The 16365-nt window shown below is 57.2% G+C and overlaps 1 protein-coding gene across 2 annotated transcripts in view; it reads right to left on the reverse strand.

Moving 5' to 3' along the window:
- Window positions 1–16365, reverse strand: part of CNGB1 (cyclic nucleotide gated channel subunit beta 1) — a 65605-nt gene that overhangs the window by 41900 nt on the left and 7340 nt on the right. Inside the window, exons 1-13 of one of the 2 annotated variants that reach the window (XM_045188360.2) lie at window positions 14822–14880; window positions 12593–12777; window positions 10457–10514; window positions 10089–10161; window positions 9220–9337; window positions 9064–9106; window positions 8838–8874; window positions 8227–8302; window positions 7955–7994; window positions 7402–7561; window positions 6515–6590; window positions 5377–5416; window positions 149–314 (exon numbers count right to left, since the gene is read on the reverse strand). In XM_045188360.2, coding sequence (XP_045044295.2) covers window positions 149–314; window positions 5377–5416; window positions 6515–6590; window positions 7402–7561; window positions 7955–7994; window positions 8227–8302; window positions 8838–8874; window positions 9064–9106; window positions 9220–9337; window positions 10089–10161; window positions 10457–10514; window positions 12593–12769 — 1064 coding nt within the window. In that variant the 5' untranslated portion in view covers window positions 12770–12777; window positions 14822–14880. Of the gene's footprint in view, window positions 1–148; window positions 315–5376; window positions 5417–6514; window positions 6591–7401; window positions 7562–7954; window positions 7995–8226; window positions 8303–8837; window positions 8875–9063; window positions 9107–9219; window positions 9338–10088; window positions 10162–10456; window positions 10515–12592; window positions 12778–14821; window positions 14881–16365 lie in introns of those variants that run through there. The other variant, XM_053915629.2, reaches the window with a different exon arrangement.

Below are 16365 nucleotides of genomic sequence, written 5' to 3' on the forward strand. Positions count from 1 at the left end.
CCCCTGGGGAAGGGATGGATGTCTGGGGGGAGGGGAGGAGGGAGAGACAGGCTTGGTTCACTCTCTAGGCCCTTGTATGCTTTTGAGGTTCTGTGCTGTGTGCCCCTTATCTTCCCAGTCCTTGCCCAGGGCCTTCTCTGTCTCCTACCTGGGCATCTCTTCCGTGGCCGCATGCTCCTCTTCATAAGCTGGAGCCACCGCCTCTGAGCCCTGCGGGCGGGTGGCGCCCTCCTGACGCTCAGCCTCCTCCCAGTGAGGGTGAACCTCTTCCAGCACCAGATCCGGCTCCTCTTGCCCTCCGGGCAGGATGCTGACTGCAGAGGACACAGGGTGTGGGGGAAAGTGGGCTTGGGGCTCTGAGTCCCAGGGACCCCACAGGGTGCCTTGGTCCTCCCAGCTGTGCAGCAGCCCTCAGCCAACCCTGGCCACAGCATCATTATCAGTGGGACCATTAGCAACCAGATCAGCGCCAAAGTGGTGGACTGACACCCACGATCATTCACCCTGTCTCCTTCCATTCGTTTCCCCCCCTCTTTGCTGCTTGAGACGGAGCTTCCATTGCAGGTAGTCTTTGTTCCTCCTTGAGACCCCCTTCTTGGGTTTTGTGTGGAGCAGAAACTGCTTCTAACCCCAGTGTTGCAGGTGACACTGAAAGACCCAGGCTCGAGGTCCACCAGCCACATCCAGGTGCAGGATGGCCTGCAATGTCCCAAGGGATGCAGAGAAAGCTTACCCACAGCCCACTCCCATATCCCACCCACTGGTGACAGCGTACTTCATGCCCATAATCTCAGTACCTGCTTCTGGGAGTCTTTTTCTCCTTGGTAGACCTAGAGGCTCTGCCCTCTAAGGGGGTCAACTCTCTCATGGAGGTGGTCCCACCTTCAGAGAGGAGTCTGCAATTTTCAACATTTCCCCACATACCCTGGTCCCTAACCGTGAAAACATGGGTTGTGAGCTTGGCAGAAGTGGGTGCAGGGGAGACTCATTAGGAAGCTGAGCCTACCCCCAGGCAGAAGAAAAGAGGAGAAAGAGGAAATTGCCTGGATGCCAGGTGTTTCAAAAGCTCCGGGGATCCAGGTGGCCCTCAAGCCAAGCATGAGTTACTAATGGTGACTTTACATGGAAGATGGCCTCCAGCCTCATCCTGTGACTTTGGAAGTTATCGTTCAGAGTGCAGAATAATATATAATAATAATGACAACAGTTACTAGTGCCAGGCCCTGTGCTAAGAGAATTACATGCATTAATTCAATCAGCCCTTCCATCAACCTTTTGAAGTGGGAACAATCGTTATCTCCATTTGCTTTCTCATCTATTACATGTGATTCCCCATTCTATCCACGAGCAAACCGAGATGCAGATTAACACCTTCCTTTATGGGGCGCTTCTCCCATGTGAGGCACAGGGCTGAATCCTTTCTGAGAGCCACCTCTCTCTCCGCTGCCGCCTCCTGGCCTCTAGGGGCAGGTGTCACCCCACCGCACAGAGGAGTACCTGCCTGCCCTCCGGGAAAGCCTCCCACACGCCCCCTGAACAGGCCTCTCCCACGGCCAGCCCTGGCTCCTCTGGCCCTGCAAGCAGCCCTGGGGTTTGCCCAGGGAGGCTCTTCCACATGTGGCCCCGAATCTGGTGGTGGGCTGTGTCACATGTGTCATTCTATGTTTCCATCCAGCAACAGTGCGGGGTCTCCACCCTGAGCAGCCGCTGGGTACAAGTTCCTGCAGGACATAGCAGGGGGCATCCCAGGGACAGAGCATCCCCTGGCCTGTGAGCTCATTAGCTTTGATGGCAACCCTGCTGGGTGAGAAGTGTACTCTCCCATTTTACAGACCAGAGAGCCAGCTCAGAGAGGCTGAGTGACGTGTCCGAAGCCACACAGGATGGCAGAGGCAGTGCCAGGTCTCCTGCGCCTTGTTTCCCTGGTGGACTATCCCAGGTGATAAATGTGCCCCCTGAGGGCCTCCCTGGCAGTCCAGGTGTCCTTGTTTACATCCTGTTTTCCTTTCATTAACCTTTTCTTCTAGGTACTATTTAGGGAGTAAGCGTTTTTACAGGCACTTCCTCCTTTCTGCTCTGTGCGGGCCTACAAGGCCTGCCCCAAGCTGTCCCCAGTTTACAGACAAAGATTCTGTGGCGGGGTGGATGGTGCCCCCGGTACCAGCCAGGAAGGGCGGGCACTCTGCCACACTGGTCCTGGGGCAGGGCCCGAGCAAGCCTGATGAGGGGCCGCTGCCCCCTCCCCGGAGCTCTGAGCCCTTCTCTGCAGACACATGATTCACAGCTGTCCGGCTTTTCCAGGGCCCCCCAGGCGCCTGGGTCACGAATGGGCCACCATGGGTGCTCAAGCTCATGTGGAAACTGCTGCTTCTTCTGGGGCTCACACTTTGCCCCTGGAGTCCCGTATGGGCCTGCCACCGCCTGGCCAGCATCCTCTCTGCCAGCCTAGGATGTCGCTCAGGGCCACTCAGTGGAGTTCTGACTCCGGCTGTGAAGCCCATCAGCCTCCTCTGGGAAAGGAACTCCTGTGTCCAGGACCAGCAGACAGGGAGCAGGGGACACAATATCGAGGCCAAGGCCCCCACCCAGACCCTGGGCTGCTGGCACAGCCCAAGCCCTGGCTCAGAGCCTCCCTCCTCTCTGGCAGGCTTGGGTCCCGGATGCTTCGGCTGGGGCCCAAAGTGCAATGCTTGCTAAGCCTCAGTATTCTTTTAAAGGCACTCCTCTGCTCAGCCACCTTCAGTGGCTCCCCACTGCCACAGCCTAGTTCCCTAAACATAGTCCCTAACTTTTCTAGTTTTGCCTTCTGCCTCAAGGGCTTGGGGTTAGCTCTCCCTCTCTTTCTACCAGGACTACTGTCCCCTCACCGCCAGTTTGAGACCTTAGGGGTCTCATGCTCAAAGGCCCACCCAGCCGAGCAGATGGTGTATATGGGTGAAGCGGTGCACATAGCGTGGGCCTGTTACAGCTGGATCTTCCCAATTTTCGAGAAAGCCAGCCTTCTTCTATGGAAAAGCCACCTGCTTTTTAGACATTGTCAACTAATTCTAATTTTTAAAATCACTCCTTGCCCCAAACACAGACATCCATGGACTGGCGGGGACCTAGGGCAAGCAGCTCAGGACTGTGGCTCCCTCCTCCTCCCTGCATCCCCCACACCACAGGCCACACCGAGTCCACCCACTTTTCAAATCTGCGCATGCGTTTTAGCCTGTCTGAAGTACTCATATCATGGATCACAGGTTCAACGTGCTGATTTACGCTCTTTAATGTCAATAAAAGCATCTGTTGCTGTCCACCCCCCGACCCTCTGGGGGAGGGAACGAGGCCAAGCCTAAGAAGAATCTCTTCTGGGAAAACCCGTGTCCTGTGGGAACACCAGCCATGTGGCAGGCACCGCGCTGAGGGCTGGGCACATGTCCTCTCAGAGACAGTCCTTCAAGGGCTTTCCCAGCCTTCCAGAGGGAAGTCCTCCTGCTATCTAGCCTCAAAGCCACAGGCTGCCCCCAGCTGACCTTCCCCTCGCTTTGGGGGAAAGGGGCCGGCCTCAGTCCCTGGTCTCTGAGAGGCAGCTCTGGGGCTGTGGGAGGGACTCTGATTCCCCCTCACCCGGCCTGGGAGTGGGGGGAGGGCCAGGGGCCACTGTTTAAGGAGCACAGGGGGTCCATGGCCACCCCATCCCCCCCCGGCAGGTCTTCTCTTCAGGACACCCTTCTTTCCATCATCTGTCCGTTTGTCCGTCTGCTCTCCCAGACTCCCTTCTCCCTTGTTTCAGAGGCCTCCAGCCGCTGCCACCCCTGAGACAGAGGAGAAGACAGAAGGGTGGGTGGCTAGGCGCAGGGACATAATGGGTGAGTGCCTGAGTGAGTGAAGGAGGGGAAGCCTGGGGGACGGGACAGGGAGAAGGTGACCCTCATCTCCATCCCCTCAGGATCACCCCATCTACTGGGTCGAATAGTGTCCCTGAAAAACATAACTCCTGTTACCTGTGAATGTGACCTTGTTTGGAAACAGGGTCTTTACAGATGGCATTAGTTAAGGATCTCAAGATGGGATCGCCCTGGATTGAGGGTGGGCCCTAAATCCAATGACCAGTATCCTTATAAGAGAGGAAGCAGGGGGATGTGCCAGACACGGGCAGAGGTCTGGAGGCGGCTAGGAGCCCGGGGCACCGAGGATTGCCCACAGCCACCGGAAGCCAGGAGAGACACGGGGATGGTGTCCCCCTCAGAGCCCTGGGAAAAGCCAACCTTGCCCGCACTTGGGTTTGGGAGTCCTGGCCTCCTGGACAGAGGGAGGGTACATTTCTGCTCCTTGGAAGCACCAGTCTGTGGTCCTGGGTTATGGCAGCCCCAGGAAACTAACGCCCAGTTCCTGACCGGGGCGTTGATTCACTCCATTGCTGCCCTAGTGCCCACCCCTGACCCCTGACCCCTGGCCCCCACGCTCCAACACACGGGGAGACCCTATCTACAACTGGCTGAGAGTCTTGCCTCCCTCCAGAGGAGCAGGGACAGGCTAAGGGGAGCCAGGGGCTCCATCTCTCAACGACTGACCCCTGGTGGGGGCACTGGGGCAGGGGGCTCTGTCCCAGGGAACTTTCCCCCTTCCCCTAACCTCAGCCAGGCTGGGAAAGTGCCGCCAGGCCAAGTGCAGTCCAGGCTCCACTCCATGAAAACTTGCTCTGTGACCTTGGGCACGTCACCGCCTGGCCCAGCAGCCATGGGGGTCCCTGCTCTGTGTCCCACAGGTGACCATGAACTCCATGAGGCTGAGCGAGCCCTGCTCACAATGTCATCACCGTTACACAGACCCCTCACCTCCCACAGCCGCTCTGTCAGCCCAGGCTCCACGGTCGGCTGGCCTGTCTGCGCTCCAGGCCACGGTGGCCATCCCCACCTCAGAATTCTCATAAACATCACCATCGGCCTAGGAGGGCTGGGGTTGGCCCACCTCTAGCACTCACCAGAGGCCTGGCACATAGCAGGCCCTCCGTGACATGTGTGAATGAATGCATGAATGAATGAATAGGTGGGTGGATGGATGGATGGATGGACGGATGGATAGATGGATGAATGAATGCCCTGTCCACCTCACACATTTCCAGAGGCCATGATATGAAACAAGGGCAGATTTTGGACCCTAACGCACCCCTCTTGGCCTCAGTCTGTCCCCCAGTCCTGATGCAGGTCTGGGATAAAAGGAACCACACTCACCTGGCCATGAGGGGCGGGGCTTCCCTCCCAGCTCAAGGGAGCTGAGTCTGTGCATCCAGTTCCCCGTCCATCTGCCCTCACCCCTCAGCAAGAGAACAGCCCCATTGCCCACACAACCCTCCCAGAGATGCACGTGAGGACCCCGCAGCATGTCACTTACTGGTCTGCACATCATCACACGTCCCAGGAGAGCCAGGCTCCTGCACAGGGAGAAAGGGGGAAGAACTGCTGTGTCCTCCTCACTGGCTTCCCTGTGCCAACCGTCCCTTCTTCTCTACAAGGACACTATCAGAAGATCCCCTTGCTCAGGGCTCCACTCTTCCCTGCTTCTCCTCTCCTGCCTCCAAGGTGGCCCTCTGCTCCTGCCCCTGCCAGAATGACAGCCTGGTCCCACCTCAGCTCCTTTGCCCAGGCTGGGCCCCTGCCTGGAGCACGCTCTCTGGTTCTCTGCATGAAAAAGCCAGGAGGGTTGTCTCAAAGTTCTGTTTGCACTGAGTCTTCTCTGCGCCTTCCCTGTCCCTTACTTTGGTCCTCAGGGGCCCCTGCTCTCTGTCCCGGCATCTTCAATGACTAATTGTTTCTGCCATCAGGCCCCCTTCCCTGCTCTTGGGAAACGCCAAAGCCACGCTCCCTCTACCACCCTAGAGGCTGCACGGAGCCCAAGGGCCCAGCCTGCAGGCGGGGGACCCTGCCCTCCCTCTGCTGCAGCAGGCCTCCCACCTCCCAATTCCAGGTGCGGTGCTTCTGTGATGACGGCCAATTGTCTCCAGGAGAGAAGGGCCAAGGGCCAAGTTCTTAGACAGGAAGAGGTGACAGAGGCCCTGCTGTCCACACGGCACCACCCCTGCTAGAGTCTTAGGTCGTTAGCAGTGCACACAGAGCCCCTGGCTACCTTCTTCCCAGGGCATTCCTATCCTCTCTCATCTCTGGGCCTTTGCACATGCGTGTCCTCTGCCCGAAAGGGCCCTTTCAAAGCCACCCCCATTCACTTTCACACACCCGCTTTCTGCTCCTCCTTCGGGTCTCAGCTTGCAGGCCACCTCCACTGGGAAGCCTTCCCTGATGATCCTGGGAGGCTCCTCCCTGCACTCCACCCCCTGTCTGCTCTACTACAGCTGGGACCACTCAGCAGGCAGGGCTGAACCAGCATGCTTAGCCCTGCAGACGTGGAGCCCCAGAGAGTATGCGGAATGGGCGGGCTGGGCTCCCACTGAAGGCTCCTTCCCCATTCTTGCCAGAGCTCCCAACAACCCTCCTGTCCCCATGCAGGGCCCTCTCTCCCCTAGCCCAGCACCCACCTGCTCCTCAGCCTTCGCACGGAGCGCTGGCTGCGGCAGGGCCATCTCTAGTCTATGCAGGAGCCACGCCACCAACCTGTGGGTGGGAGACAGCCACATGTCCAGGTAGGAAAGTGACACCAGAGCCTGATCCCCCCTAATGCAAGGCAGACAGCAAGCCTGCCAGAAGGCAGACCAGAACCCAGGTCTCCAGCCCAAAGACCATTCATTGTCCCCCTCCCTGACCTCCTTAGGCAAGTCTCTAGCTAATGGTCAGACCCCAGCAGGTAGCTCAGGCAGCAGGTAGCGTCCGACCCCCACCCCACCCCCAGTTGGTACACCTCAGCCAGGCCCCTCGCCCACTGCCAGGGGCGGGGCCCTTGTCAGTACGGATCCCGATTTTTAATGCATGTATCCTTTGGCCCAGCAACTTCATCTCCTACGGTTTACCCTACAGATTTGCTTGCATGTGGTGAAATGACGCCTGTACAAGGCTATCACTTGCAGTAAAAGAGTGGAAACAAACTGAATGCCTACCACGTGGTTACATAAAAGCTGGTGCATCCGTGTAATGGAGTACTACGCAGCCGTGGAAAGGATGAAGCTGGCCTAAATGTATCAAACCACTTCAAAGAGACATTTTGGGGTGAAAAAAGAAAGGTACAGAAGAGTATATACAGTTTGCTATTGTCAGGTGGGTGTGCTTAAAAGTGAAACTTACTCACAAGCTTGTCTGTGCCTAGAAAACGCTGGGAAGGCCAAGGAGCTGTGGATGTGGTTGCCCTGGGAAGGAGCCCTGGAAACCCCTTTGAATTTTCTCCTGGGGGCATGTGTTACTTTTATAATTTTTTTTTAAGCGTTTGTGAAGGTTGGCTCTCTGGGGAGGTGTGGCATTGAGGTGGGCTCACCTGGCAGGGTCGCCAGGGGGCGGCAGGGAGGAAGCCTGGAAGCTGGGCTTGGGCTCTGGAGTCAGCTCCTCCTCCGGCTCCGGGAGGCCAGGAGGGGGCAGGGGATGACTCTCCAGGTCCTGCAGTGTGGGCTCTGTCTCCAAGGGGTGTCCTGGGGGCTCTAAGTGGCAGGGAGAGCAGAAGACTAAGATGACATGGCAGGGGTCCATGTAGCCCCTTACAGGCACAGGGGGTCAGACTCGAGAGGCCACCGTGACTTAGGGGGAGCCCTTGGGATCGCCCTAGCGTCAGACAGACATGGAACCAAGGCCCGGGGAGTGGAAGGGACTTGACTAAGACCTCACGAGGCTGTTCCAGGCCCCTGGCTGCCCTGCCTAGACTGGGGTTGGGGTTCTAGTGCCCCCACAATAGACCACTCCCGGCAAGCCCTGAACCCCTTCCTAGCCTGGATGAAAGCTACAGTCCTCCCCCAGGATCCCTCAGGCCCCAGTTGTTCCCCCAGCCCAGCCTGTGACCATCTCAGACAGCCCCTTCCCAGGCCCCCTCCCCGTACCTGGGCCCAAGGCAGCGTCTGTGGGCTCGTCTCTGCAGCCCTGGATCATAAGCAGGGAGAGAGGGCATGGAACAAAGCAAGCCCTGCCAATCCCTCCCCTGGCCCACCGTGCACTGGCCTGTCCTTCCCCCTGAACCCCTTGTCTCCTTCCTGCAGTCACTCCTCCCATCCAGGACCCTGGGAGGGGGGTGGGAACACACTGCTGGGGTAGGTAGGTCCTTCCTGAGACCCCCAGGTGGTCAGCTTCCTGCTTCCCCTCTTCCTCCACTTACCTCAGAGGTTTTGGGGGGCTGAGGCAGCACTTTCTCCAGGTTCTGCTCAAACCACCTGAGCAGCCAGGGCCCGGGCCTGCAGAGGGGCCGGTGGTCAGCCAGGTGGCCTGAGGAGTGGCCAGCCACACTGCTCTGACCCCCGACTGGGGCCTCAGGCCTCACCCCGCCCTTCCTGGCCCTCGGCTCCCGTTCTGCACAGTGGAGGCCTTGTGCTGGATACTCCCAAAGGACCTCAGGTGGTGGGGGAAACCAGCCAACGTAAAATTCTGGCCCGGGGCTGGACCAGGCTCCAGACCAACAGGCCCAGCCATGGTCTCCTGGGCACAGGGCGGGTGGGGGATGGCGCTGCTTAGGGACCTGAATGCAGAGTGGGCACCCTGTCACCGGGACAGATGGGTCCGGCTCCATGGGGACACGATCAGTGCAGTCACACCGGGCCCCACACTTAGAAGGTCCCTTTTTTTATTTCATGCTCTGTCATCACAGTCTTAAACTCTTAACAATTTTTAAAGGGGTCCTGCATTTGCATTCTGCCCTGGGCCCCACGAATTATTTAGCTGCTCTGGGGCAGATGTCGGGTCCCAAACCAGCGCTGAGGGGCGGGGACTCACCCAGCATCCTTCCCCCTGGAGGCCTCCTTGGACCCAGCTGCAGGAGAAAGCAGGGCGGTCAGCAGCAAGGGGCCCGCCCAGAGACCCCAGTCAGCCCAACTCAAAACCAGGTTTGAATCCAAGGCCAGTCAAGGGAGACACTCAGCCCCGTGGGCTCCCCTCAGGGGCCCATGCCAATTGCCCCTCCGCCCCACCTCTGTAAGGCCTGCCTGCCTCATGGCCTTACCTGAGCCCCCAGCGCTGCAGTGCCCATGGGTCTGTGCTCCTGCCTGCCAGAACAGACAGACAGACAGGAGTGGGAAGACAGCCCAGGTGCCCTGGCCTCCCACGGCCCCGTCTGCCCTCCACCCGCCACCCTCTGCAGCTCCAGCCCCAGCAGTACCTGATCCGGGCCCTCCAGGCCGGCTGACAAGCTCTGGGCTGGCCCACCGCTAGCCACGGGCTGCGGGACGACCTTCTCCAAACCTCTCCTGAGCCAGCTCAGCGCCCAGGCACTAGGACTGCAAAGGGACAGAGATACCGGCCCCAGCCTGGTCAGAGGGGCCATCGACAAGGAGAGGTCTTGGTTTTTCAACCTGAAGACGTTGATTGGAATGGCAAACCTCTATCTCCCCGCTGTGAGACTTCAGACAGTGTCCTCTCCCCCTGAGCTTTGTGTCCCTCTCTGGAAAGTGGGGACACCAGGTCTTTGGGAGTCAGGTATGCCCCATGCCATCCGGAGCCCACCCCTATCAGATGCAGTTGTCCCCATTGTCCTGCTCCCCGCTAGCCTGGCCCCAGATGTCCCCATCCCACACCCGGCACACACCCTGTGCTCCCGAAGGGTTGAGGGATTCCTGGGGGTGTTTCCTGGTGGCTGAGGCTGGCCATCCTAAACATGGAGGTTACAGGCTCCCTGCCTGGGCCGGCACCACTGGTCTAAAATGTTTGAGCCAATCGGGAGATTTTGTGTGAAAGTCTGGATTTCTGGCATCCTGGGAAAGTCAGAAGCTCTGGCCACTCTGGATGGGCATTTCACCCAGGTGCTGAGAAACCTCTGGCTCCTCCCTTCCCTTCTCTTGGCCACATCGTCCACATGGCCCAGGAGAACCCCCAAATGTCTGCCTCAGGCTCCCTTCAGCCCCTTCCCAAAATGTTCCAAACTGCCTAGGAATGACTGTGGGCCTGACATTTGTGCTGGTCCCCACCCCCCAGTGGCTCCTTAGGTTGAGTGGGGGGCTGGCCCTATGGAGAGGGGAGGTGGTACAGTACCTGTTCACTTCTGGAACCGCAACAACCTGGGCCTGAAGGCATGTGGGCAGGGCAGAGGCAGCCTTCTGGGTCTCTGCAAAAGAGTCCCTCATACTTTAGCTCTGGAGCCTTGGGGAGCCCGTTTCTACCCTGCTGGGGAGGTCAAGTCAGAGGCAGGGGAGAGGCGAGACCCCCCAGAGGATCGGAAGGCTGGGACTCCAGCTCAGCTCAGCTAGAAAGTCCCAAGGACCCCCCTTAGCCTCTCTGAGCCTCAATTTCTTCATCTGTGAAATGGGTCAGCCCACCTCCTTGTTCTTCGACAAGGCTCTGAGTGGAGAACACAGCCCTTTCCCACCACTGGCCCTGCCATCTGGGCTTCCAGCACTCACCCTGAGGGTTTGGGTCAGCCACAGCTACTTCCTCCCCTCCACATGGCTCCTCGGGTATCTGAAGGGTTCACACAGGACCATGTAAGCCCTCAGAGAGACCAGCCTGGTTCAGGCAGGGGACACTTCCACCCCACCCCCACAATAGGACCAAACAACTCTGTTCTCATAATTATCTCTGTGAATCCTGGTGGCTTCACCTCCATCCAGGTCATTCCCTTCCTCCCAGACCTAGAGTCCCCTCATCTAGGGCTGAGCCCTCACACCCCATCCAAGGTGGTCCCCAGGCCTATCACCTCACCCAGGAAGCTGCCCCACTTCAGTGGCTTGGGAAGGGGGGGGAGCATTACAGAGAGTTGTGGAGCCTTGGAGCAAACTGAGGGGAAGAGGGAGGTGAGAGGAGCCCCCACCCAGCCCCCAGTCAGGGCCTTCCCCTCCTTCCACTCCCCTCCAGCAGCCAGGTGGACTTCCGCCCCTGCCACCTGCCTCTCACCTGCCTCTGCAGCATCACCTCCTGTTGCTGTGTGCCCATGTGTGTGTGTACAACAGTGAGACAGACACACGAGCTTGTGCACACTCACTCTCACAGGCATTTACATACAGGCACAGACATATGTGAGCACACACACATAAATGGAGGCACAGGTGTGTGAGTACACACGTGTGTTCGTGCACTGTGCACACATGCACTGGCACAAAATTAATGTCTCCCCACACTTTGCACATGCAAGACACAAAAGTGTGTACATTTGTGTTACGTGCCCTGGTGTGCACACATGCAGCCCTGTGCGTGTGCACACATGCATGCATGCAGGTGTACACATATGCATATACCTACAACACAAAATCAGACACAGGAGCATGCTATACAGACAAACATGTACATACATGCACATACATGCAAATCCCATTCACAGTTTCAGGAATGTGTGCATGTGCCCATGTATACACACTAGCATGCCACATGTGCACACAGACCTACAGACACACTGGTGTGTGCACATTGACACATGTGCATGCACCTGCTTGTGTGTGCACATGTGTGTACATGGCCGTGCACACCTGATTTTGAACACACTTGCATGCACAATGATACCACTGAGGACACACAGAGTATTCCTCTATGCATACACACACATGTGCACATGCAAACACACACATGCACAAGCCCTCTAGCTGGGTGGCTCATTATCTCCTAAACAGCCTGCACTACCCCGTGATAGCCTTTCTCCCTGGCACGCTCCACCTCTTCGTCTGCTCCAGTTACAATTTGGCCCCACCCTCTGTGTCTAGGAAGCCCTCACCTGCCTGCTTCCAATCTCCAAAGAGAAGACTCTCCCTATTCTGAGCTCCCGTCGCTCTCAGTCTGACACACTTCTTTGGCCCTCCCAGACGGGCAGAGCTGAGGCCAGTGTTGGAGCGCACAGCACTTCTGCATCCCCTCTGCCTCCTTGCAGAGTGACCTGGGCAGGTCCTTGTCTGCCGACCCCCGGGGGCAATGCCGTATTCCTCATTATGCTCCAGCACTGCTGCCAGGGCCTGAAGTCCGTGAGCAGCTAAATCAAATCTGTTCAACTGAGCTTCTGATTCAGTTGTCATCAGGCTGCTGAATGAATGAGATGTGGACTGGCAAGTTTTGCTGTGCTTGAAGGAAGGTTCTAGAGCAGCGCAGCCAGAAGTATGGTCTGTGAACCCGAATCAGTCTGTTACTGGCCCGTAGTGGCTATGGGCAGTTTGCACCTTAATGCTTATCAACACACCACTTCCTTCACTGAGAAAGTCTCACTGCGGAGCAAATGTGGCAGAACTAAGCAGGTACCTAGTTACAGAGCAGATTTACCTCCTAGCAAGCTCCTAATCCCATCCTGGCCTGGGCACAAACGGTTCATGCACTGGCTACTTCGAGTGGCTCTGTTCTAGATGCCAGAGGCTGGCAAACAATGGCCTTGGGCCAAATCCAGTCTGCTGCTCCTTTGGTAAATAAAGTTTTATTGGAACACAGCCATGCTCATTTGTTTACGTAGCGTCTATGGCTGTTTTCACCTGCCAGTGACAGAGCGAAGCAATTAACAGAGATGGCATGACCTAAAATATTTACAGTACTCCCCAGCATGCCCTTCTGCAGCCTCTGCTTCTTACCAGGGACTCCTCTTCTAGTCTGGCCTCCTGGGGGGCTGTTCCAGGCTCTGGCTCTGGTTCCAGCTCCGCCTCCAGCTCAGGCTCTGGCTCTCGCTCTGCCCCCTCCTCCTCCTGCACCTTGGTCTTCTCAGGGGTCCCTGGGGGTTGAGGCAGCACCCTCTGGACCCAGCCCAACATCCTGGCGCCTGTAAGGGACAGAGTCCTTAGGCCCCTCAAAGTGCTCACAGTGGCTCCCACCATTTGGGGGCCACTTTTGTGGATTACACACTTCCCTTTCCTCTCATATTTTAAAACATTTTTGCAATTATATCTCCACGTAGAAATACTCAAGCCCCCAAACATGTGTATAAAGAGGTTGACCACCACAGCATTGCAGCAAAAGATAAGAACATTCAAACATCCATCGTCAGGAGACTGGCTGCTGGAAAGTCCCTAGATGTGCACCTGTAAGAGGGGCGCGTGTTAAATCCATCATGCTACCTCTGATAACGGACCGTTATTGTCTATTTGAACTAACGTGGGAAGATGTGCATGCTCCGGACTCCAGTCATGAGCTGATCCGTGACACTCTTAGGGCTTCAGTTTGCTTGTCTGTAAAGTGGGATGGTAATAGTACCTACTTTGTAGGGGTGAGGGGATTGTAAGGGTGAGATAAACTGGTAAGAACAGTGACTTGCATACACTGGGAGCTTAATAAATGTTGGCTGTGATGACTAGTTGGTGTCAAGTAAAAATGCTTGTTCTGGAATATCATGTTCAGCACAATCCCCTTGCAAAGTTTTATAAATGCAAATTTCATAAGTAATATGTAAATGGAAAATCTGTCTTAATATAGACAAAATGAACCTATTGTCATGATTAAAATTTTTTAAGGTAAAATGACAGTGAAACCCCTTTTTCATGGTTTACTGTGACATTTCAGCCCTACCTTGCATGGGCTCAGTTTCTGGTTTCATTTACCTTCGGGGAACAGGACCCCGGCCTCATGACTACATGCCTGCAGGATGGCCTGGCCTGCAGGCACCACGCCGGCCAGTGTGTGAAAACTCCCAGCCCTGAAAGGGCCCTTCCAGGGCAGTGCCCACCACGGTGTGCCCCCGTACCCCCAGGTGCTGGGAGAGTGCTCCTCTCTCCTTCCTCCACCAGGGACCCAGGCCCCAGGCTGGAAAGGGCAGGCATGGGGCCCAGGATCCTGCCCCAGTGCCCAGCTCCCTGTGACCCCTGGCCACCACCTTCCCTTCTGCTCACAGCTCTGACTGCTGTGTCCCCACTCTGGCCTCAGAAGCCCAGCTTCCCCTGTAAGAGGTTGTGGTGGGGGACAGAGCCTCGGCTCAGTCTCCGAAAAAGATGAACTTGAACCAGACACGACCCCTCTGGTCGTCCATTGCCTATTGGGTGAGAGTATACACACAGTGATTACCCAGGTCCGAAGAGCCCAAGGTCACCCGGTGGATTCCACTGACCCCAGCCAGCTCCTGGCAGCCTCACAAGCCCAAATCAAGCTAAGGGCTCTTCAGCCATAGCCACACTTGTCCTCATCCTCCCTACCTCCCACCCAGCCCCCGTAAAAAGCATTGTCATCGCACTTCACAGCAGGGGAAATGGGAGCACAGAGAGGTCAGTAGACTTGCCCAAAGCAACACAGCCAGTAAGTGGCCAAGTCGAGTTTACGCTCAGGTCTGCCTGACCCCAGGTGTCCCCCATCTTCCCACCATGGTACCCGCGGGCCAGCCCTGCAAGCCCCTCCCAGCAGTCAGCCACTGGCTCCTGTTTCTGAACCTTCTGGAAAGGACTGCAGAAGCCCACCTCACTCCCAGTTCCTCTTCTCCCCCCAGATTCAGCCCTCTCCTCCTACGTGGAAACCTTTGCAGGCCCTTTCTATCTTTTGGCCACGTCCCTGTCAACTCCACTTTGATGACAGTGGCTCAGGTAGGAAGCAGGGCCTGAGGGTGGCAGCCCGGGACAACAGTGTTTCAGCCTTTCAGAATCTACTGGGGAGCTGGTAAAAATACAGATTCCCAGGCCCCTCCAACACCCCCCCCTCCGCAAGACCTAGAATCTGCATTTCACCAGCTGCTGCCCTTGCACCGCATGAGGAGGGAGAGGTGAGGGAAGCCCCAGGGTTCTCAGCCTTGCCTGCTTCTTCATGTCTAAATGTCTTGCTAGCACAGCGTGGTGACCCCATCAGCAGTCCCACCGTCACCGAGCTGCCGCCGCATCCCAAGTTACCTGCTCAGATGCCAACCACCAGCCAGGAATCGCCTTCTCCCTACCACCCACAGCTGGCCCCTCAAACACAGGGGGATTAATTGGCAGCACTGGGGCCGTGTGCAAAGGATTAGCAGGTGCCAAACGGGGCTGGGGAGGTGGTGGTGGAAGAGAGGAGGAGGATGCCCAGGGAGCCAACAGCAACCTCCTAGAGGCCAGCAGGGTCTAGGGTCCAGGCAAGGGGCACCAGGTGGCCTAGATTTGGGTACCATGCGTTGCCAAAGGACCTGCCCGGGTACTAGTGGCCTGGCTCCCCACATACCTTAGCCAAGCTGCAGAGTGGCTGGTGGGAGAATGACAGCTTGGAGTCCCCGTGTGATTCTGGGAGATTCCCCAAGGTGGTGGGGGCTTGTCCACTCTCAGTGAGCAGTGGTGGTGCGTCCCAGCCCCCCAGCCCATGGCCGGACTCAGCAGATCCTCTCTGGTCCGGAGTCCTCGGCGGCCGGGGCAGGGCCTCAGCGGCCCATGCCCTGGGCTCTGCCCAATGTCTGTGGTCTCGGGGCGGGGCCTTTCGGAAGGACCCAAGGGCTGATGGGTGGCTGACTGCGGGGAAGCTGGCCCCCTGAACTGCGGTCAGACCCTAGAGGGGAGACAGGTCTAGGCAGAGAGGACAAGAGGGACAGGGGGGCCCAGTGAAGAGGGGCTCAGTGAGGTGACAGGACCTGGGTGGGAAGTGGGGCAGAAAATATTCAGCAAAGAGGCAGGAACCTGACCTCATCTCGTGTCTCAAGCTCTTCAAATGTGCCCGACAGTGCGCCCGCCTCGGCAACTGACCGATGCAGACCTGGGCCCTGACCCCTGACCGGCGTGGCTCAGCTGCCTGGGCATTTCCCCACAAACTGAAAGGTCGTCGGTTCAATTCCTGGTCAGCACACATGCCTGGGTGGGGCCCAGGTCCCTGATTGGGGGGGGTGGGGGGTGGGAGAGACAACCCATTGGTGTCTCTCTCTCACATCAATGTTTCTCTCCTGCTCTTTCTCCCTTCCCCTCTGTCTAAAAACAAATAAATAAAATATTTCAAAATAAAATAACACAACTTTACTGAGGTATAATTCACAAGCCCTAAAATTCACCCACTGAAAGTGCACAACTCAATGACTTTTAGCAGACTGCCCGAGCCAGGCCACCAGCACCGTCGTGTGTCAGAGGGTTCCCATCGCCTGTCACCCCAACGAGCTCCCTCGTGCTCCGTGGCAGTCCCCCCCACCCAGGCAACCACTAATCTGCCTCCTGTCTCCAGGACCTGCCCTTTGTGGACATTTTATGCGAATGAATCACACCACACTCGGAGTGCTTTTGTGTCTGATTTCTCACTTAGCCTCATGTTTCTGAGGATCGTCCACATGAGAGCACATATCCGTCCTCCATCTCTTTCTCATTCTCCGGAGAATTCCGTGGCCTAGATACACCACGGTCTGTTCGCCTGTTCCCCGGCCAATGGACACTTGGGTTCTTCGGCTTCCGGCACTATGAAGAAACGCCGCTCTGCCCATGGTGTGCAAGTC

The sequence above is a fragment of the Desmodus rotundus genome, chromosome 12, assembly GCF_022682495.2.
Source record: "Desmodus rotundus isolate HL8 chromosome 12, HLdesRot8A.1, whole genome shotgun sequence".
Classification (NCBI taxonomy): Eukaryota; Metazoa; Chordata; class Mammalia; order Chiroptera; family Phyllostomidae; genus Desmodus; species Desmodus rotundus.